This window comes from Papio anubis, chromosome 7 (genome assembly GCF_008728515.1).
Source record: "Papio anubis isolate 15944 chromosome 7, Panubis1.0, whole genome shotgun sequence".
In the NCBI taxonomy this organism is placed as follows: Eukaryota; Metazoa; Chordata; class Mammalia; order Primates; family Cercopithecidae; genus Papio; species Papio anubis.
Genome location: NC_044982.1, coordinates 48,359,348 through 48,381,525, shown reverse-complemented (window position 1 = coordinate 48,381,525; position 22,178 = coordinate 48,359,348). Strand labels below are relative to the sequence as shown.

At 42.2% G+C, this 22,178-nt stretch overlaps 1 protein-coding gene and 1 pseudogene across 3 annotated transcripts in view; one reads left to right on the top strand and one right to left on the bottom strand.

Moving 5' to 3' along the window:
* ARMH4 (armadillo like helical domain containing 4) overlaps positions 1–21,307 on the bottom strand; it is a 153,250-nt gene extending 131,943 nt beyond the window's left edge. The window contains exons 1-4 of one of the 3 annotated variants that reach the window (XM_021941260.2): positions 21,158–21,307; positions 7,105–8,526; positions 1,890–2,141; positions 310–519 (exon numbers count right to left, since the gene is read on the bottom strand). In XM_021941260.2, the coding sequence (XP_021796952.2) occupies positions 310–519; positions 1,890–2,141; positions 7,105–8,491 (1,849 nt within the window). In that variant the 5' untranslated portion in view covers positions 8,492–8,526; positions 21,158–21,307. Of the gene's footprint in view, positions 1–309; positions 520–1,889; positions 2,142–7,104; positions 9,106–21,157 lie in introns of those variants that run through there. The other 2 variants (XM_021941259.2, XM_021941258.2) reach the window with 2 other exon arrangements.
* Positions 10,350–10,770, top strand: LOC116275718 (annotated as a pseudogene).
* Positions 21,308–22,178: the final 871 nt, after the last annotated feature.

The following is a 22,178-nucleotide window of genomic DNA, read 5'->3' as shown; positions in this document are numbered from 1 at the left end:
TTAGTATGGCTGTGTTCCAATACAGCTTTATTTACGAACACTGAAATTTGAATTTTTATAACTTTTCTACGTCACAAAATATTATTCTTCTTTTGACTTTTTTTCAATCATTTCAAAAGGTAAAAACAATTCTTAGCTTACAGGCCATTCAAAAACAAGTGGTAGGCCAGATTTGGCACAGCTGTAGTTTACTGACCTCTGATCTATACTGCAGATTGAATATACTCCCACTTAATTCTTTCTCGAAAACATCTGCTCAGTGACTCACTCAACCAGTCCTTGAAAAGATCCCCTTCAAAGCATGAATACCTTCAGATTCAAGTTGGTCCAGGCCATACGAGGCAGCTGTATTAACGTGAGTAATCGATGGAACAACAGTTCTTCTCTCAGAGGACGTCTCCGAAGCAGGAAGTGCAGGGGAAATGCTGGGTTCCCCCACCATTATTCCAGGGGGTGTCACTGGAGATCCCAGAACTGGTGTGAACTCCTCATCTGGCCCTGTGACTGTGTCCGTTTGTTCTGCCAAACACAACAGACAGGACTTGACCCACAAGATAATCATGATGGCAAATGTAAGCATGTGCTTTCACTTTTTAGGCAAGAAATGATTAAACCAATATCACACAGTACAGTAAGTTTGGCACTTGGGTTAGCTGTCCTTTCCCATACTGTATTAATCCAACTCCTCAAAGAACAGACTTTCAGGAAAATGTGTTGTCTTCCAGGAAACGTATTATCTCTAATCAGAACTTTGTTTTTAAATTTTAATCTCCCATTTATTCTATTGGCAATATTATGGATGTTGTAGGATTTTATATTACATATTGCCAAAGGTAAAATATTTAACAAAAATGTATTAAAATATATTTCAAAGACTACTTTGGAAAGACAGAATGTCTTTCTCAAAATCAAGTCATAGAGTAAGAGCCTTGATCTGGGTCTGGAATGTCAATTTAAAAGCAGCCAAATACAGCCCCAGGAATTCCCAAGTCCAGAGACTCTGGAACAGTAGTAGCTTTCACACAGCTTTAAAAACTTCACTGCCTTTCAGAGATCAGAGCATTTGAGGGCCTCCTATATAGAAAGCACTTTGTAGACATTATTTCAAATTCTTAAAATAACCTATAAAACAGATAGGCATTATTTAGAGGTGAACAACCAAAGCTTACAGAAGTTAAGAAACTTAGCTTGAGGCCACAATATTAGTGAAAGCCAAATTTGCGATTCAAATTCAGGTCCACGCTGTTTTCACCTCATCCCTCCGGCTCCTTGCAGCAGTTACCAAACAGGAAGAGCCTTAGAGCCTTCTCAGAGGGTCTGGCCTGTGAGGACCCAGAGGTGAGCCACCAGGAGACCTTACTTACAAACTAAACCCTTGTCCCTTTTTTTTTTTTTTTTTTTTGAGACGGAGTCTCGCTCTGTCGCCAGGCTGGAGTGCAGTGGTGCAATCTCAGCTCACTGCAAGCTCCGCCTCCCGGGTTCAGGCCATTCTCCTGCCTCAGCCTCCCGAGTAGCTGGAATTACAGGCACCCGCCACCACACCCGGCTAATTTTTTGTATTTTTAGTAGGGACAGGGTCTCATGTTGGCCAGGATGGTCTCAATCTCCTGACTTCGTGACCCACCTGCCTCAGCCTCTGAAAGTGCTGGGATTACAGGCGTGAGCCACCGCGCCCGGCCAACCCTTGTCCTTGTAAGGCTCTGTCACACCTCTTCAAACAAGACACAGTTCGCACCCCTTTCCAGGTAAAGTGGTGTGTGTGTGTGTGTGTGTGTATGCACGCATGCACGTCGGCTGCCAGTGTCCACTGCCTCACTCGTTCTATTCCTTGTCCACTTAACAGAAGAGATCCACCCCCAAAACAGAGTCCAATTTCCTCCCTTACAGACCTTCCACAGTGGGAGTAACTTCAAAAGACAAAGGGATGACTGTAGTTGAAACTGTAGTGGCCAGAGGCTCCCCTCTTCTTGACAGCTGAGTAACACCAGGAACGTCAGACACAGGAGAGGAGTCCTCCTTTTCTTCCTCAGTCTTGCCACTGTCTCTGATAAGCTCCAGGGTAGCAACCTGCTCTTGTGTCACCACGGATAAAGTGGCATCTGGCTCTTGAACAGCTGTTGTCATCTCTGGAGTGATGATGTCTTAAAAGGGGGAAAACATTTTAAAATAGACCAAATCCCTATTTTAAAAACAACAAAAAGAATCATGATATGATTAAAAACTTGGGGGGAGGAGAGCAGATGCTATTTCAGGAACTGGGAAAGCAAAGAGAGAACTCAGAAATAAAATGACAGTAAATAAATGTTTTCTCTGTCACTGCTTTCAGTAGTTGTGAATCAATCTACAACAGAGATAAAGAAGTTCATGGAAAAAGCTAAAATGAAATCTAAAACAAAGTAGGAAGATCAATAGCTGAGCTCCCTTTCAGGCACATGATTGAATGTCAACATAATCAGTTTGTTAAGAAACAAATTATACAGAACCAAGTTACACTCAAAAACTCTCAGAAACATTTGTATACGGTATATTAATTTTCACATTTGCATTTCTAGATGGTCAAGGAAGCTAGCATTTTAAAAGAAAGGAGTAATAATTACAATAACTAATATTTACTGAGTTTCTATGTTAAACACCATGGTAAGTGCACGGCATACAGTATCTTATGTATGCATCCTCCCATATGTGCTACAGGGAGATAGGTGCTAGTATCATTCCATGGAAGCTGCATCATAGCGCTCAAGAATGCAGGCTCTAGAGCCAACCTGCCTTAGTCACTTACTAGCTGTGTGATCATAAACAAATTATTTCACATATGTGGGCCTTGAGTTTCCTCAGCTATAAAATGGGGATAATAATAGTATCTATCTCATAGAGCTGCTACAAAGATTAGATAACACAAGTAAAATATCTAGTATTTGGTAAGTATTCAATAATTACCAGCTATGATAACTCCACTTTACAGAATTTAGGTTTAGAAAAGCTAAGGAGCCTACCTTTGGTCACATAGCCAGCACTCTTAACCACTGTGCTAAGCCCAAGGAACAACTTAGAGAGGCCTCTGTAGAAGATGCACACTTGCTTTTAGATCAGAAAAAGAAATGAATAGAACTGGTAGGGTATGACATTATCTGTCACAGGTCCACTTTCTGTACAACATTATAATTCCCTCAAATACAGTATTAAAGACTATTTATAATTATACTCTGCTTTCTCTTCAGATCATATAAATGTTTTGCCTTCTACAGACTACTTATAAGTCAAGATTTGCCTTCTTATGAAGGGGCTATGCTAGAAATTTCAAACACTGTACAGAGCAACAACTAAAAACTTAAATTTCTTGAAAACCTTACTGTCTCTCTTTTTTAAAATATTAGTTCTAGATACTAAGTATTTTAGCAAGATTGGTAAGTTATACAATGAAAAATAACATTCTAGGGATAACTTAAAAAAGGTTTCTCAAAGTTTTTATTAATGACATGCCGGGTGCAGTGGCTCACGCCTATAATACCAGCACTTTGGGAGACTGAGGTGGAAGGATCACAAGGTCAGGAGTTCGAGACCAGCCTGGCCAATATGGTGAAACCCCCATCTCTACTAAAAATACAAAAAAATTGGCCAGGCATGGTGGCACATTCCTGTCATCCCAGCCACTCGAGAGGCTGAGGCAGGAGAATTGCTTGAACCCAGGAGGTGGAGGTTGCAGTGAGCCGAGATCATACCACTGCACTCCAGCCCAGATGACAGGGCAAGACTCCGTCTCAAAAAAAAAAAAAAAAAAAAAAAAAAAAAAAGTTTTTATTAATGACATCATGGCATATCCTATTACTTTAAAAAAATGTTGCCTCGAAAACAATGTATTTGCTTTAAAATAATGTGTATTTGTTTGTTTTTCACTATAGGCAGTTCCTTTTCTTGGTACTCATCCAGTTTACACTATTTTTCCTTTTGAATTGAAGAGATTTTTACATTTGATGGATTAATATACCTGGTTACAGGACAAACATGTGAGTTAGGGTAAGGTTCTCACATGAGTTTCATATTTGCACTCTATATCATCGTTTGAATTTTGTCTCTCTTTTATTCCTTTCTCCAATATTACCGTAAATCCCTAGAGAGCCAGGATTCATTGTCCTTCTGTACCTCTAGCACGTAGGGCAACGCTCTGTTTGCCACAAGAAGACAATAACATATAGTTTTACCATTTTAAGCAGTAGGAGTTCTCTATGTTGCCCTCATTTTTGAAAGCATAATGAACACTTTTGAGAACACATATACAAAAATAAATATGCAGGCGCTGTTTGTAGTTTTATGAAATAGCAAGAAATGTCAAAATGCATAGTATCTTGAATAAATAATTGCTGTTAGAGAAAGAAAAGTGAGAACTAGAAAGAGTAATAAAAAATTTTTAAATAAACTTTAAATTTTCCTAACATCTCTCATTCTTCCTACTTCATGTTGGAGAAAAAATAATTATAGATTTTTTTTTTTTTTTTTTTTTTTTGAGACGGAGTCTCGCTCTATCGCCCAAGCTGGACTGCAGTGGCTGGATCTCAGCTCACTGCAAGCTCGGCCTCCCGGGTTTATGCCATTCTCCTGCCTCAGCCTCCCGAGTAGCTGGGACTACAGGCGCCCGCCACCTCTCCCGGTTAGTTTTTCGTACTTTTTAGTAGAGACGGGGTTTCACCATGTTAGCCAGGATGGTCTCGATCTCCTGACCTCATGATCCACCCGTCTTGGCCTCCCAAAGTGCTGGGATTACAGGCTTGAGCCACCGTGCCCGGCCTATAGATTATTTTTAAAACCTGATCTTCAGTTGAAGCAGCTGACTCAAAGGGCTGACTATAATCTCAACGTACTCATCTGTTAATAATATCCAAAAACACCAGAAATCAATGAATATTCTGAAGAAGATAATGTCCTAAGTGGTCCCTGGACTCTAAATGATTAGCATTTGAGTTGTTTACTTCAGAAAAATACTTATGATCACCTGAAACTGAGTAGTAAAACATTTTAGCTATTCTATAACAACTGCTGTCAAAAACTGCAATCTTTCCCATTCCTTTTAACTCTATGGGACAAAAAAAAAGTAAAACAAAAGGAATAAATTGACTGTTTCTCTTGGTACAAAGAACATTTAGAAATTGTTTGATTTTGGATAAGGTAGGCCTGCATGGTTCTCTATCCTCATTTGGAAATCCACTGAAAGGATATTTACTGAGTACCTACTATGTGCCAGGAATTGTGCTATGTGCTAGGAATAAAAAGAAGTGGCCTGTTAAAAGATTACAATTTGCTGAGGCAATTATGACTAAGAACCATATTCAAAAATCAAAATAATCAGGAAATTACCAATTCCATTTTACTTGCTAGGCTGTATTAATAGAAGCCAATACAAGTTTAGTACATAAGAATCATGGATTCAATTGTGCAGTGAACAGTCTGGGGCTATATGACTTAATGCTCTAAAAATAAAAGTTCTATGAAGAACTGAAGTAAACTTGTTGCTCAGTCATATCTAAGGTCTTCATGGCCATGTGAACCCAACTCCATGTAAAAACCAACTTACAAGACATTTTATGGAAGCTTCTATGAAAACTTAACAGCATACTAGGTCTTTCAGTCTTTAAATAAAAATGAATTAGACATGTAAAATTCAATCTTTCTTTTGTCATTTATCAGGTGATCTTTCACCATTTTAATTCAATCTCAACACCTTATAAAACATATTACTGATTTGATATTTTCCATTAATTGGGCTCATTGGCTGAAGTAACAGTTGTACATGTTTCAAAACAAATTGAAATGAGCATGTAAACATTACACTAAGCTTTTCCTTTCCAATGTTGTTATCTGTCCAACTACCCATAATAAAAGAAAACCATTATCCGTCAACAACAAATAGAAGGCTTTCCACCTTATAATATTCACAGATGCAAAGGCCAAAAGAAAGTAGAAAATGCAGAACCAAGCAAGCAGATGATTTATCTTCCACCCTACCTACCCTTCCTTATTTCTAAATGTTCTCATTTTAGGAAAACAAAATTAGAAAATTCATATAGTTAATACCATGAGATAACTACAGTACTTACATAAACTTTTTTTGTAACAAATATAAGGGATGTGAGCATATTTTACAATGTGCATGTAAGTATCCAAGATTGTTTATTATAGTTTAAAAAATATAGCTAATTCTTTCATATTTTCTTGTATGTTTATACATTTTCATAGTAAAATGTTTGAAAAATATTAGTCTAAAATAAAAATAATGGTATCAGGGTTTCTCAACCTCAGAGCTATTAACATGTTGGCTGGGATAATTCTTTGTTATGAGGGGCTGTCCTACGTAGTCTAAGATATTTAGCAATATCTTAGCACCCCTCAGTTCTAACAATGAAAAATGTCTCCAAACATTGCGAAATGTCCCCTGGGGGAAGGGTAAAGCAAAACAAAACTATCCCCCATTAAAGAACACTGGTCTATAGGCAGGATTTATATTTGGGTGTAATTTTTTTTTCTTTTTCTTTTTTGAGAGGAAGTTTCGCTCTTGTCGCCCAGGCTGGAGTGCAGTGGCACACTCTTGGCTCACTGCAACCTCTGCCTCCCAGGTTCAAGCAATTCTCCTGTCTCAGCCTCCCGAGTAGCTGGGATTACAGGCGCCTGCCATCACGCCCAGCTAATTTTTGTATTTTAGTAGAGATGGGGTTTCACCATGTTGGCGAGGCTGGTCTCAAACGCCTGACCTCAAGTGAGCTAGCTGCCTGCCTTGGCCTCCCAAAGTGCTGGGGTGACAGGAATTGGATGTAATTTTTATATAAAATAGATGATGTATTTGTATGCTTCTGCTTTTCTTCATTTTTCAAATTTCATTTTTTTATTCCTTTTCAGAGAAGGGGTCTCACTATATCACCCAGCCTGGTCTCAAACTCCTGGGCTCAATCAATTCTCCCACCTCGGCCTCCCAAAATGCTGGGATTATAGGCATGAGCCACTGCACCTGGCCTGCTTTTCATTAAAACTTCAATCTATTTCTAAATTGCCATTAAAAAAAAAAATTGAAAGTTTCTAAATTAAACCAAAGCTTGTTTTTCTTTTTCTTTCTTTTACCTTTCATTGTATTTCCCAAGAGTTGGTCTGCCTCAGACTCATATTCTGAGACAGAAACAGTGGTCTCTAAGAAAAACAGGGCATTGTTTTCCTTGGTAGATTCCGTGAAGTCTCCCGTACTTTGGAGCAAGTTCACAATGGAAACTTTCATGTCTTCCATTAGACTTGTGGGGGTAAAGGAAATTTGATCGGTGAAAGCAGGTGATCTCTCATTCCCATGCACTATTAGCAAGGCTGTGCCCGTGTGTGTTTCTCCTTCAGGCAGCTCCAGAGCCACCTCTGCAGCCTCTGTCCAAGGCTGGCCCCCTTCCATACCCTCATGGTTTACTTGTGCTGTCTGAGACATCTCCGTTCTCACCTGAGTCTCTTCATTGTCTCCAAGCTTGGGGGTCCTTATCCGGCTTACACTCTCTAATTTGGTGTCATCCCACTCATCACTTGAGGCAGAGACAGCTGGAACAGCTGCGCTGACACTCACTGTGACTTCTGGGGCTCCCAGCAGACTGTCAGTTTCTCGCTCAACACTCAGGGTGTACTCGGAAGTTGCGAGTGGTTGCTTGGTAGCAGCAGCCTGGGTGTTATCAGCTGTCATCTGCGAAGGCTTCTCCTTATCAGGTGTGAGGCTTCCAGGCTCAGTGCCTGCTGTGGACTCAGCACTAGGAAAATAAGTTGTCCTGTGATCTGTGTCTGCTTCAAATTTCTCAGTCCTCAGATTGGTGGTTAGCATTTCCTTAGTATTCACATAGGATGAAGGTGAATGTCCCAAACCAGCCCCTTCCTGACTTTCAGTTGCAAGTGATTGGTTATCCATATACTTCAGAAAACCTTTTGTGGTTTCTGTGATCTCTTCTACAATGGGCTGAAAGTTAGTGCTTGTAAGGAGTTCCTCCTTTCCATCAATAGTCAGAGAAGCAGTCGCAGTGATAGCCATGGTTAACATGGCCTTGGAAAGTCCACTTTCAGGAGGTATTCTCTCTGGTTGGCTGGAACCAAATACTTCTTCAACTGCTGGGACAGCTGACTCAGTAGCAGAGGAAACACCAGGGCGTTCAGTCTGCATGAGCCCAGTTCGTCCAGGCTGGGTTTCTTTGTTAATAGAGAATGCTTTATTTAATGATGTTGCCGATGGTCCTGCTGACACCATCATTGGATCTTCAGAGACCACCAGTTGGGGAGTCTGCTTTGAGGTAATGGAGCTATTTTCTAGGTCATCGGTGTTCATCTTATCAGACTGCCCTTTTTCCGCATGAACATGTGCTATCTCCCTCCTTTCTATTTTGGGGAAGGCCAGACATTGTGTGGCAACGTTGAAAAGTAGAAGGCTACAGAAAGCCAGACAAATGTGCAATACAATCGGTCCACTCATAGTGGAAGAGAAATGGCACATACACTGGCAGAGTTGACAAGTCCAGTAATTGAATCCTGCAGAAAAATAAAGCATATCAAACTGTCATATAAATACGTGTTGTAAATAAGTCTCTTTAAATTAAACCGTAAGTAAAATAATCTCCTTGACTTTATAACACACAGAGATGGTAGGTAGGAGAGGACTGTTCTATTTCTTTGTACCTTTGAGACATGGATAACCCAGTTCATTTTTCCCTGCTGAATTTTGCTGATTTAACTTGAGGTTCCCTAGAAAAAGGTACACATAGTTCAAGTATTAAGTTCATTGTTTCTTAAATACCTACTTGAAATAAATTACCCTTGAAGTCACATTTGCAATATTCACTCCAAATTCCTCTATTAACCATGTAGTCAAATGATGTAGAAATAACATGTCAAAGAAATAAAAAGTAAGTCTTACACATTCATTCAAATAACTTTTTAAGTATTGCCACATTCTGAATGTTTGTGGCCCCCAGAATTCATGTGTTGAAACCTAATCAGCAACATGGTGGTATTAGGAAGTGAGGCCTTTGAGAAGTGATGACTTCATGAGGGCAGAACCCTCATGAATGGGATTTGTGCCCTTATAAAAGAGACCCCAGGGCCAGGCACGGTGGCTCACACTTGTAATCCCAGCACTTTGGGAGGCCAATGTGAGTGCATTACCTGAGGTCAGGAGTTAGAGACCAGCCTGGCCAACATGGTGAAACCCCGTCTCTACTAAAAATACAAAAATTAGCTGGGAGTGGTAGCAGGCATCTGTAATCTCAGCTACTCAGGAGGCTGTGGCGTGAGAATCGTTTGAACCTGGAAGGGGGAGATTACAGTGAGCTGAGATCATGCCATTGCACTACAGACTATGCAACAAGAGCAAAACTCTGTCTCAAAAAAAAAAAAAAAAAAAAAAGAGAGACCCCAGGCCAGGCGTGGTGGCTCACGCCTGTAATCCCAGCATTTTAGGAGGCCGGGACCAGCAGATCACTTGAGGTCAGGAGTTTGAGACCAGCCTGGCCAACATGGTGAAACCCCATCTCTAAAAAAAATACAAAAATTAGCCAGGCATGGTGGCGCAAACCTGTAATCCCAGCTGCTCGGGAGGTTGAGGCAGGAGAATTGCCTAAACCTGGGAGGTGGAGGTTGCAATGAGCTAAGATCATGCCACTGCACTCCAGCCTGGACAAGAGACTCCATCTCAAAAATAAATAAATAAATAAAAGAGGGCCAGGCGAGGTGGCTCAAACCTGTAATCCCAGCACTTTGGGAGACAGAGGCAGTCAGATCACCTGAGGTCAGGAGTTCAAGACCAGCCTGGCCAACATGGTGAAACCCCATCTTGACTAAAAATACAAAAAAATTAGCTGGGCATGGTGGCAGGCATCTGTAATCCCAGCTACTTGGGAGGCTGAGGAAGGCGAATCACTTGAACCCAGGAGGCAGAGGTTGCAATGGGCTGAGATCGTGCCATCACAGTCCAGCCTGGGTGACAAGAGGGAAACTCCATCTCGAAATAATAAAATAAAATAAAGAGACACCCCAAGAACTCCCTGGCCCCTTCCACCATGTAGGACACAGCGAAAAGGTGCCTTCTGTGAACCAGAAAGTGGGCCCTACCCAGACACCAAATCTACTGACACCTTGACCTTGGACTTCCCAGTCTCCAGAACTGTGAGCAATAAACTTCTGTTGTTTACAAACATCCTGTTTATTATACTTTGTTATAGCAGCCCAAATGGACTAAGAAAAGTATGTTTGAAAACACTAAATATCAGCATTAAATGCTGAATACCAGTTACTTTTAAGAGTTTTTCAAAGTAAGTAAATAGTTTTCAATGAAAATGTGTCTTTTAGCTCTTTTTCTTCAGCGAGGCAGCCGAGCAGCAGACGCAGAGATGCAGATCTTTGTGAAGACCCTCATGGGCAAGACCATCACCCTTGAGATCGAGCCCAGTGACACCATTTAGAATGTCAAAGCCAAAATTCAAGACAAGGAGGGGTATCCCACCTGACCAGCAGCGTCTGATACTTGCTGGGAAACAGCTGGAGGATGGCCGCACTCTCTCAGGCTACAACATCCAGAAAGAGTCCACCCTAAACCTGGTGCTGTGCCTGCGAGGTGGCATTACTGAGCCTTTCCTCCACCAGCTCACCCAGAAATACAACTGCGACAAGATGATCTGCCGCAAGGGCTATGCTTGCCTGCACCCCCGTGCTATCAACTGCCGCAAGAAGAAATGTGGCCACAGCAACAACCTGTACCCCAAGAAGAAGGTCAAATAAGGTTCTTCCTTCCTCGAAGGGCAGCAGCCTTCTGCCCAGGACCCATGGCCTTGGAGCCACAATAAAGTGTCCCTTTCGTTGACTACAGCAGAAAACAGAAAAAAAGAAAGAAAGAAAATATGTATTTTTAAATGCTTAAATCATTTGTTATTCTCTGCAACAACTATACAAATTACAGGCAAAACATGTTTCAAAATTGAAGGATTAGAAAAGGTTTAAGAGTTTAAGCAAGGTTAATAGTTTCAGAAAAAAAATATTTTAAAATTAGCAATCTTTACTGAATATCCATTATTATAAGATAAAAAATGTATTATAGTATTTAAAATAAACTACTCACATTCTCATTACAACTAAAACGATATTAAAATTGTTAATTTCCCCCCAATTTAAGAGTTTCAGCTCTTTTTTTAATCTATTTTGCTGAGTAGGACCTTTTCTCTTCCCATCATCAGAAATTTCTCAGAGATGTTGCAAGTTTTCTAGAAAATTAAACCTTGAAACTAAAATTCTAAAATAAAAACCTCAACTTTATAAAGTTTACATTTTTTTCTTTCTTTCACGTCTAATCATTCCATGATCTAAGTTGAGCAAATGATGTGCACATGTGAAATTTATAAATTTATTATCATAGGGCCTTCTTCCCTTAAGGAGTTTCAAAGCTTCCACGTGTTATCTCATTTAGTCTTGTAGGTCCTTTCAAGAAGGAAGAAAGGTAAAGTCCTCAGGACATGATCTACACAGCTGAAGACAAAAAGAAGGCTGAATTTTCTTTCCTTCCTCTTTTTTTTGTTTTTTTTGTTTGTTTGTTTGAGACGGACTTTCACTCTGTCGCCCAGGCTGGAATGCAGTGCGAGTCAGCTCACCGCAACCTCCAGCTCCTGAGTTCTTGTGCCTCAGCCTCCCGAGTAGCTGGGACTACAAGCATGCACCACCATGGCCAGCTAATTTTTGTATTTTTATTAGAGATGGGGTTTCACCATGTTGGCCAGACTAGTCTTAAACTCCTGACCTCAAGCGATCCAACTGCCTCAGCCTCCCACAGTGCTGAAATTACAGGTGTGAGCTCCCCTCCCCTTCCCTTCCTTCTCTTTTTTTCTTTCCGCAGGCTGGACTTGAACTCCTGGGCTCTAGCAATCCTCCTGCATCAAGCTCCTAAGTAAGTAGGACCACAGGCACGCACCACCACACAGCACAAGAAGACTGACTTTTTCTACGTGAGAAAAAAAGGAATCCATGCATTTAGAGCCAAGGCTTCCTGCCAACTACCACCACCATATGAGTGTACCATCTTGGAAATTGGTCCAGCAGCCCCAGTCAGCCCTTCGGATGACTGCACCCCTGGCTGACATCTTGACTACACCTTCTTGAAAGACTTTGTGCCAGAACCACGCAGCTAAGTTACTTCCAAATTTGTGATGCATAGAACTGGTACAAAATAACAAATAATTATTGTTATTTCAAGCCACTAAGCTATGGGGTAATTTGTTACACAGAAATCTTGAGTCCACGATGCTTCAGGGAAATACAGGAATGGAATGGCATCATGAGTATAATAGTGTCATGTGCAGAAAAGAAACAGCATATCAGGGATTACAAATTTAGCAGAAGAAAACGGAAGCCAGAGATGACTAAAAGAAACGTTAAGTCCGCAAAGAATCTGCAAGGATAATGAGAGGGATGCTAAGTTTCCCCATATGCAAATGGAGGTTTGAAACAAACATATCTGAATATTAAATTACATACTGTTAGCTAGCATTGTTTTTGTTTGTATGTTTGTTTTTGAGATGGGGTCTCACTCTGTTGCCCAGGCTGGAGTGCACTGATGCCATCTCGGCTCACTGCAACCTCCGTCACCCAGGTTCAAGTGATTCTCCTGCCGCAGCCTCCCAAGTAGCTGGGATTACAGGTGCCCACTACCAGACCCAGCTAATTTTTGCATTTTTAATAGAGATGGGGTTTCACCATGTTGGCCAGGCTGGTCTCGAACTTCTGACCCCAAGTGATCCACCTGCCTCAATCTCCCAATGTGCTAGGATTACAGGCATGAGCCACTGTGCCCATCTTTTTTTTTTTTTTTTTTTGAGACAAGAGTCTTGCTCTGTCACCCAGGTTGGAGTGCGGTGGTGCGACCTCAGCTCACTGCTCCCTCCACCTTCTGGGTTCAAGTGATTCTCCTGCCTCAACTTCCTAAGTAGCTGGGATTACAGGTGCCCGCCATCACACCCAGCTAATTTTTGTATTTTTAGTAGAGACAGGGTTTCACCATTTGGCCAGGCTAGTCTCGAACTCCTGACCTCAAGCGATCCATCCACCTCAGCCTCCCAAAGTGCTGGGATTACAGGCGTGAGCCACCACACCTGGCTGCATTGTTCTTTTCTAAAAAGAGAAAATGGCAAAGATATTTGATAAAGAGGAAACAGCATGTGCCACAGCATGTCAACATTCTGGACATTAGTTATCACTGTACTTTAGATGAGCCAGAATGTACTCTAATTCATAGCCAGGTAACAGATCACTGAATTTGGCTTGATGCCTCTATTTGCCTTCCTTAAAACAAAAACGTAGTGAAGGGGCCAGGTGCAGTGGCTCATACCTGTAGTTCCAATGCTTTGGGAGGCCAAGGCAGGAGGATCATCTGAGTCCAGGAGTTTGAGACCAACCTGAGCAACAGGGCAAAATCTCATCTCTACAAAATTAGCCAGGCACATGCCAGTAGATTCAGCTACTCGGAGGTTGAAGTGGGAGAATCACTTGAGACCGAAAAGTCAAGACTGCAGTGAGCCATGATCACACCACTGCAGTCCATTCTGGGCGACAGAGAAAAGCCCCTGTCTCAAAAACAAACAGACAACAACAACAACAACAACAACAAAAACATATGAGGCCTGGCACAGTGGCTCACACCTGTAATCCCAGCACTTTGGGAGGCCGAGGCGGGCGGATCATGAGGCCAGGAGATTGAGAACATTCTGGCTCACATGGTGAAACCCCGTCTCCACTAAAAATACAAAAAAATTAGCCAGGAGTGGTGGCGGGCGCCTGTAGTCCCAGCTCTTCAGGAGGCTGAGGCAGGAGAACGGCATGAACCTGGGTGGTGGAGCTTGCAGTGAGCCAAGATCACGCCACTGCACTCCAGCCTGGGCGACAGTGGGAAACTCCATCTCAAAAAAAAAAAAAAAAAAAAAAAAAAAAAAATATATATATATATATATATATATATATATGATAGCTGTGAAACAAGAGTATTGACAGTCAATGAAATTACACCTTTGGGTTTCTGTTCAGACAAATTCACCTACTAAATTCTATCTACGTGCTTGAAGAGTCATAAAAGCTATAGAACGCTATGGTTCATTTCTGATCCATTCAGGTAGCTGCTCCTTCCTAAACAAATACTTTTTCTATTCAGTGAAATCTTACTGAACGTGTGGCCTAAAACCTTGGCCCACATGACCCCATACTTCTGAATAAAAATCTGAAAACCCCAGGCCATCATGAATGGTAATAAGAGTTTAGAGGGCCTTGGGCTGGCATCAGAAAAATGATTCCTGAATCGTAACTTTATTGATGCTAAAACTTGCTTATATGATACTGAGCAAGTGGCCCCAGTTTCTCCTTTGACAAAATCAGGAATTAAAATAATCATTGAAATCCCTTCTTCATCCATGATTTTATTCTTACACCTCACCTATATGACATAAAATAAAAATACAAATATTTCTATATTCCTATAATGTTGCCATCAAGTAGGAAAGGCGCTCAAATGGTGGAGCAGATGCTTTATGCGTTATGTGTATGTTATGGAGTCGTGTGGACTGAGAGAAAAATTTTACAAACAAATCAGACCAAGGGAAGAAGGGATAGATAATAAAGACTTAATACAGCCCCACTGCCTTTCCAAAACATAATTTTCCTTCAAAGTTTTATTTTCACCTGTATCTTGGGTTTTAGGATTTTTGTGTGGAGGGAATTCTGCTATTGCTCCAAAAGACTTTCCTTCTGTGATTGTCAGCCACCTGCTTTCTAAATTCAGTGACAACAGAAAGAGTGGGGCTGAACCACAAGCCTTTGCTTTTTTCCCCCTTTTCAGAGGCATTTATGCAAGCTTTCTCTATGTCTGTGTATTGAGGCCATATGTTCCCTCTCCCCACTATTGAAAGCAACGCTTGTACGTTAAAAGGAAAAAAGACAACCTGTAAGAAGAATAACAGGGAACACGCCTGCAACTCAGATAAACTGATAGATGACCTTCAAATTCCCGGATTTTCTCCATCTTTCAAAGCCCAGTATAGGTTCAGGTAGCCACTCCCATTAGTCTGATGTCCCACAATGGGAGTTACATGACGCTCAAAATAAATAAAAGAAGACTGTTGTCAATTTGACAATATTTCTAAACCTAAATAACCATCTGCAACCATATTTTAAGCCTTTTCCTTCTTCCTCAATACTGTATCCCCTTCCTGGCAACGTGCCTGACACAGAAGAAATGCTCAGTAAATATTGGCTGAACAAACAGATGAATGTCTATAGCCCACTTTGCTGGAAGAAGTGGAAGGAGGAGAGATTCCATTGCATATTAGAATTCTGTGTCTTAATTATCTTCAATTAGCTCAATCATAAGAATATTTAACAAACAAACAAAAAGAACATTCCTCTTACTTTTCCCTCCCACTGTGTATTTGGATGCTGCTTTCTTTTCCCTCTCTCGATGCAAATTAATTCAGATAAATAAGCTCTAACCAAATTACCAACTGATGTTGGGTATCAGCTTTGAATAGCTTAAAAAGCGTCTCCTTCAGAGCAGGTCAGTAGCACTTTGTCGATCATTTGCTATCAAGGTATCTATCCTAATAGCTTGGCATTCTTCTGAACAATTTACGCATTTCTGCCACCAGTGAGCAAGATAAGCTGTTCTGTCAGGCATTATCTTTGACAACCTTACATAGCTACAGTCCAGAATCTGTTTCTTTGTCAAGTCTAGGCATATTCAAGTTTCAAAGACAAATGAAAGGCAACATAAAAAAATACCAGCCTTGGCCATCTGGTTAATTAGATTTTGTAAGCACTGGGTCAATATTTTTTCCAACTAAAATGAATACTGCTATTTCAGTACGTTACCAAAATGAAAACACAAAAGGGAAACCAATATGTTAAATCATTCTCACCAGTGATGAAGCTACTATTTCCAGCGTAAACTGAGTTTCACATATAATATTAAGGCACAATGAGCATCGCCCCAAGAGTACTCAAGACAAAGGAGGACTGTAGAGTTTGCCAATAAACTGGTGACAGTTTGCTTTATATTTTCCTTTTCTTATGATACACACAAAAACTACAGAGAGCTACTGTGGGGTAGGTGAAGAAAGCTACCTCATCTTGGCTTTTCATTGTCAACTGTAAGTTACTTTGATGACACTTCAAACATAACCATCTTCATCTGAACTTTGGTGGCCACCTTGAACTCTTCTCTCCTTTACATTCTAGATTCACAACTGCTGTGGATCCTCCTCTCATAACCTCTTTTGGAATTGTAACTTCTGATCACCTCATTGGATTGTTAGTATTTTAAATGCCTCTTAATCGATGACCTTGTCTAGGCTCTCTCCTCTCCAATCTATTTTATATAATCCAGTATTTTATATAATCCAGATTTTTTTTTTTTTTTGAGACAAAGTCTCACTCTGTCACCAGGCTGGAGTGAAGTGGCGAGATGTCAGCTCACAGCAACCTCCGCTTCCCAGGTTCAAGCGATTCTCCTGCTTCAGCCTCCCAAGTAGCTGGGACCACAAGTGCGCGCCACCACTCCCAGCTAATTTTTGTGTTTTTAGTAGAGATGGGGTTGCACCATGTTGGCCGGGATGGTCTCAATCCCTTGACCTCATGATTCGTCCACCTCAGTTTCCCAAATTGCTGGGATTATAGGTGTGAGCCACCACGCCCAGCCAGTTTATTCTGAAGACTAAAAATTGCAATAATCAATCAAAGACAGCTACCACTTGGGAGCTGCTATGTGCCAAGCATTCTAAGTGCCCAATGGAAATTATCTTATTTAATCCTTACAACAACCTAATAAGGTAGATACTGTCGTTATTCCCACTTTTTAGATGAGGAAAACAACAGGCCAGTAGAGGATAAGTAACTTGCCTAAGGAATAGTGTCTGTTTTTGATCTTTTGGATTCTGCAAGAATTCAAGATCCCTACCTTTGCCACACAACTCTCTGCTTTCCCAAAACACAGCATATAATGTCCCCAAATATACAATTGCCAAGGTCCATATCTAATAATGCAACCCCACACCATGGTGCCCAGTATAAACACCATCATCAGTCACATACATAGCACTTTTAAGTGCCATACTCATCTCAGGCTCTTAAGTTGGTGTTTTGTTTTGTTTTGTTTTCGAGATGGAATCTCGCTCTGTTGCCCAGGCTGGAGAGCAGTGGCATGATCTTGGCTCAAAAAAACCTCCACTTCCCAGGTTCAAGCAATTCTCCTGCCTCGGCCTCCCGAGTAGCTAGGATTATAGGCACCCACCACCATGCCCCACTGATTTGTGTATTCTTAGTAGAAATGGGGTTTCACCTTGTTGGCCAGGCTGGTCTCGAACTCTTGGCTGCGTGATCCACCCACCTTGGCCTCCCAAAGTGTTGGGATTACAGGCATGAGCCACCATGCTCAGCATTCAGGCTCCCAAGTTTTGAGGATGACACTGTACGACCCATGGTTCCCTGCCCAGGTATCCAAACCCTGGCCTCCCAGGTCACGTCCCATTCTGGCCCATTCTTTCCCCACCCTTCTCCTAGCTCCTGTAGCATGAATTGTCATGTAAGTCTCAGCACCTCAAATGAGATTGTGTTCTTTGCACACAAACACTAGTCTTTACCATTCCTTTTTTTGCCACATAATTAGCAATAAGGGTAGGCACAAAGAGGAGAGATTCCATAAATATTTGTTGGCATGATGTGAATATAAATAACCATTTAAGAATGTGAAAAAGAATGTTTAGAGTCTTTATTTTGTACTGTAAGTTTTTTTAATGACATTTCATGGTCTAACTGTGTCTAATTGTATGTTTTATTCAATACCTAGCCAATTTTGGCTACTTATTTAATGTGCCACTCTAACAATAACTTATATGTTCTCATTTCTGCTATATTTTAACGTTTCAGAGTTTATTTCATACACACACACACACACACAACAGACCAACAGTTACAGGTAGCAAGTCTTACAGCTTCAGGTCAACATGATTGAAATACCATCTCATCTTTTGAAATACAATTAGTGACTCTCTGATGAGGGGGAAAGTGTCTTAATAATCCTTGTGTCTTAATAATCTTTCCATTTTGTGTCTTTGTGTCTTAACAATCTTTCCATTTTGTTCTTTTCATGACCATTCCTCAATGACTAATTTATCATTGTCTTACTTTTTCTTTTTTTAAATCCTTAAGGTTCTTACTGCCAATACTATCTTATTGCCAATACTATTGTATTTATTTAAAGCTGAGCTTATAAAGACTTTCACCCTATTAACCCAGCTGTGGCACATGGCATTAAGGTACCACATTTCTGATTCACTGTGCTACTGACAATCATCACTGGTCTGTTATATTGGCTTTAGGATCTGGGCTGCAGCTATCCTTCACCATAAATTAAATAGCTGAATAACAGACGATCCTTTCAGCAGCATGTTCCATCACAATGGAAGGAGAAGGAGTAAGTAACCACAAAGAAAAGCATGGTCCCCCAGGAGGAAAGCAGCCCCAGAGCTGGCAGTAAAGAGGGTAAGTAGGCTGGGGTCAAAATAGCTACTCTGGAAACTAAATACCAGCAAAGCAATTTACCATCCCTGAAGACCATACCTAAGTCCTACATACTGAGCCCAAAAGCTTTAGTCTCTACAAATTAGTGATGTAGACAAATGAAGATATCCGTGCTTATTACCCCTAGAATATCATCTCATCCCTGGTAAAAGGAGATGGACTTGAAGATTTAAAAATAGGTTTCTTCGAGTTCCAGTTCTACCTTAGGCGAATCACTGAAACTCAGTTTTCTTGTTGTAAAGTAGAAATAACAATGCTTGTTATATTTTTTTGAAGGGTGGAGAACACACACAAGTGATAATAGACATAAAAGCCGTTTGAAAAAAAGTACAGTATCATGCAACATAAGACATACCAGCATGCTACTGACATGCATTCCCATCAAACTACAGAAATGTGAGCAATCTGAAGCATCCATAACATCAGCCACAAATGGAGCAGCATTTTTTTCACCAAGGTATTTCCATGGAGCTTCCCCTTTCAGTTTTCACGTAGACAATGCGACCTGAGAGGCTTCTGCTGTCTGCAGAATCCTATCCTGATCAATCTTGATCAACAAGCTCTTCTCCATCCATCAGACAGTTTATTTCAGTGACCCAACTGGACACTTCATTTTTGTTTTTTGTGGTACACAAATGTAGCCATTTGCTTGACTAGATCTCTAAGTAGTTGACATTTAAAGGGAAGCTGAAACTAGCTTCAGATACTTTTCTTATAATCACCAAGTAAACACAATATGGAAAAATAAGATTGACCTCACATCTTGATTAGGGAATGAGTTTTCATTTTACAAAAATTAAAACCAGGTTCCCTCTGAATAGACAGCTTCCCTATGTGAGAATTTTTATAAGTTCAATTAACAAAAATACAATTCCATACACAACTTTTCAGACAAACAGCTACAGAATAAAGGGCAAAGGACACCTTTAGTTGGAGAGTGGACGTTTTCCATAACAGATAAACCCATTTTCCTCATTTTGATTCTATACTTATATTTAGCATCAAACCATTTCTGCAATACCAAATTATAATATTGTAAAGATCTGGAAACTCCGGAATATATAGTAAGAAACCTCCCATGAAAACAAAGACAAATTCACATCTCCCTAATTGGCTCCGTTGCTGTAGCTACCTTATACTTGGTGAGCCTTGGGAATTTTTATGAATAAACTCAACCAATATCAAATCTGTCTGCTGCACAAGTGCTTGGTTCATTATTATGACAAATACAAAAAACACCACTTTATTCATAACAGCAAGTCAGAGTACCTTTAAATCTGTGTGTGTAAAAGAAGCAATGTTCTGATACTGTGAAACCTTACCCGGTTGTGTGTTTCAATAGATGCTACTGTGGGGTTCCACTGGCATGTGTGCCGAAGTCAATGACTGTAGATGCTTGGCTTAAAGGAGACTCCTTGGAGCCCAACAGCATCACTTGTCACCAAGGAAATAAACCAAAAGAAAGAGCAGGCATGTGAATTCTGACCACTCAAGAATTTTTGTTCTTTGGAGAAGAGATCCTTCAGAACTCTAGGGATGGTTTTGCAAACCACTCCACACTCCCCCTCAAGTTGCAAACTAAAACTTGCAAAGAAAGAAGGCAGACACTTTAAAGCAGCCATCTCTCCTCTCTTCCACATCAGTTCTGCACTGAAATTGGATGCCAAGTGCTAGGCGGATCCTCGGGATCATCTGGGAATGTCAAGGATTTCTCATCTTTGAGAACCCAAACTCTTAAGGGTCCTGTTTTGTTCGCTCCTGCTTGCTTCCTCGCCAGCCAAGGTTCTACATGTTTGGAATCTACACAGGTCAGATTCTGTCAGTGACCACGAGGCACATGAGATAATTTGGGCACCTCCGGCAGCACCTCCCAACTATTCCGGAGTCTCAAGCAGAGCCTCGCCTCCCTCAGGTCTAACCCGCAGGCCCTCTTTCTAATTAAGTGACCTTTCCAAGGAGCGTCCTCCAGCCGCGTCCTGGGGGACGGGTCAGCGGCTGAGCAAGGAGGCTCGACATCTCTGCGCTAAACACTCAACTGTTTGTTTTCTGCAAAGTGGCAGGACATATTTCGGTGGCGACCGCAGCCCCGATTCGCTCCTCGATTGTTGGGCTCTGAGTGGCACTGGGGACACTGCGATCGACGGTTTGAAAGGAGTAAACCGTTGTTTTCGGGAACTTCTCTCTCACTGCTACGGGATTGCGAGCGGAGGGAGAAAGAAAAGCCCACACAAAAGCAGCCAGCCCTGCAAGCTCCGCCAGCACAAAGGCCGGCTCGCTGGTGCGGAGCTAGGAGGCTGGGCTGGAGCAAGGAGTGCCGTGAGTCCTCCGAGGCCTGCGCGCCGCGCCCAGCGCGCCCGGAGCTGCCCCCGCGCACCCCGCACCTGGGCACCGCGCTCCGGAGGAGGCTCGGGGCGCACGCCTGGCGCACCCAGGGCTGCAACGCTCCCGGGACTGCACGCTCCCGGGACGACCCCACGTCACTGAGGCTCCGGTTCCGTCCCTGCCCCGGCGCCACGTCTGCAGCCGCGGCCGCCCAAGTGGCCGGAACCGGGCCCGTCCTCACCTGTGCGCCTTCAGCGGAGCAGCGCGCGGAGGACAGAGGCAGCGGCGGCGCGGGCGCTCGGCATCCCCGCGGCTGGCCTTGCGGCGGCGGCGGCGGCGACTCCCTAGCTGTCTGGGACGCTAGGGGGAGGGCGCTTCGCTTTGTTGCTTATTCATAAGGCCGCGGCTACGGCCGGGGATTGGGCGGTGAGTAGGTGTGCCCGCCCCGGCTCTGCTGGCACTGACAGCCGACGCCGTTGCCCCACGCCCCTCGGCGCCCACTTCCCCGCCTCCGCTCCCCCGCGGGGGTGGCTTCTGCTGGAGTCTGGGCACCTGGGACCCCTCAGAGATCCAGTGCTCCGCTTCCCGTCTTTACAACCGGAGCTTCTGCGGCAGCTCCGCTTCCCTACCTACAGAGAAAAGACCAGGGCACCGTTTACACAAGAAAAACCTCAATTTTGCTGGTCTTTGGTTCAGGCAAGGAGCGCAAATCTGAGACTGCAGAGTGTTCCTTGTGGAAACTATGGACAGCTTGGCAGGGCCCTTAAGTAGGACCCTTAAAGTAACTCTACACAGAATTTCCCTTTTCCGTCTCTCGGAGAGGTTGCAAACTAGTGCTAGTCATAAGTAAGGTTGATTGAGCCCTTGCACAAAAGTAGATGCTTTGCCCATTACTTTACCAGCTTAATCTGCGCGATAGAAGAGTAGACATTGTAGTCCTCATTTTCCAGGGTAGGAGGTTAAGGCTAAGGGCTGTGTAACTTGTCCAAGGTCATCCGGCTCGCGTGGCCGGATTTGTGTCCTCCATTCTTGAACCTCTCAAGGACTGTTTTCTTTTTCTGTTATTTCTAATGGTGTGGAAAGAGGTGTTGGAATCTAAAGGCCCATTCTGGAACAACCTCCCCAACCCTAGCATTTTACATTTGCAGAGCACTCTTCACATTCGTCCGCTATTGTGCTTTGAACTCCCTTCTTCATAATAACTTAGTCCCCTTTTGTAGTTAATTATAAACACCTTGAAGTCAGAGCAAGCGCTGGTTCAC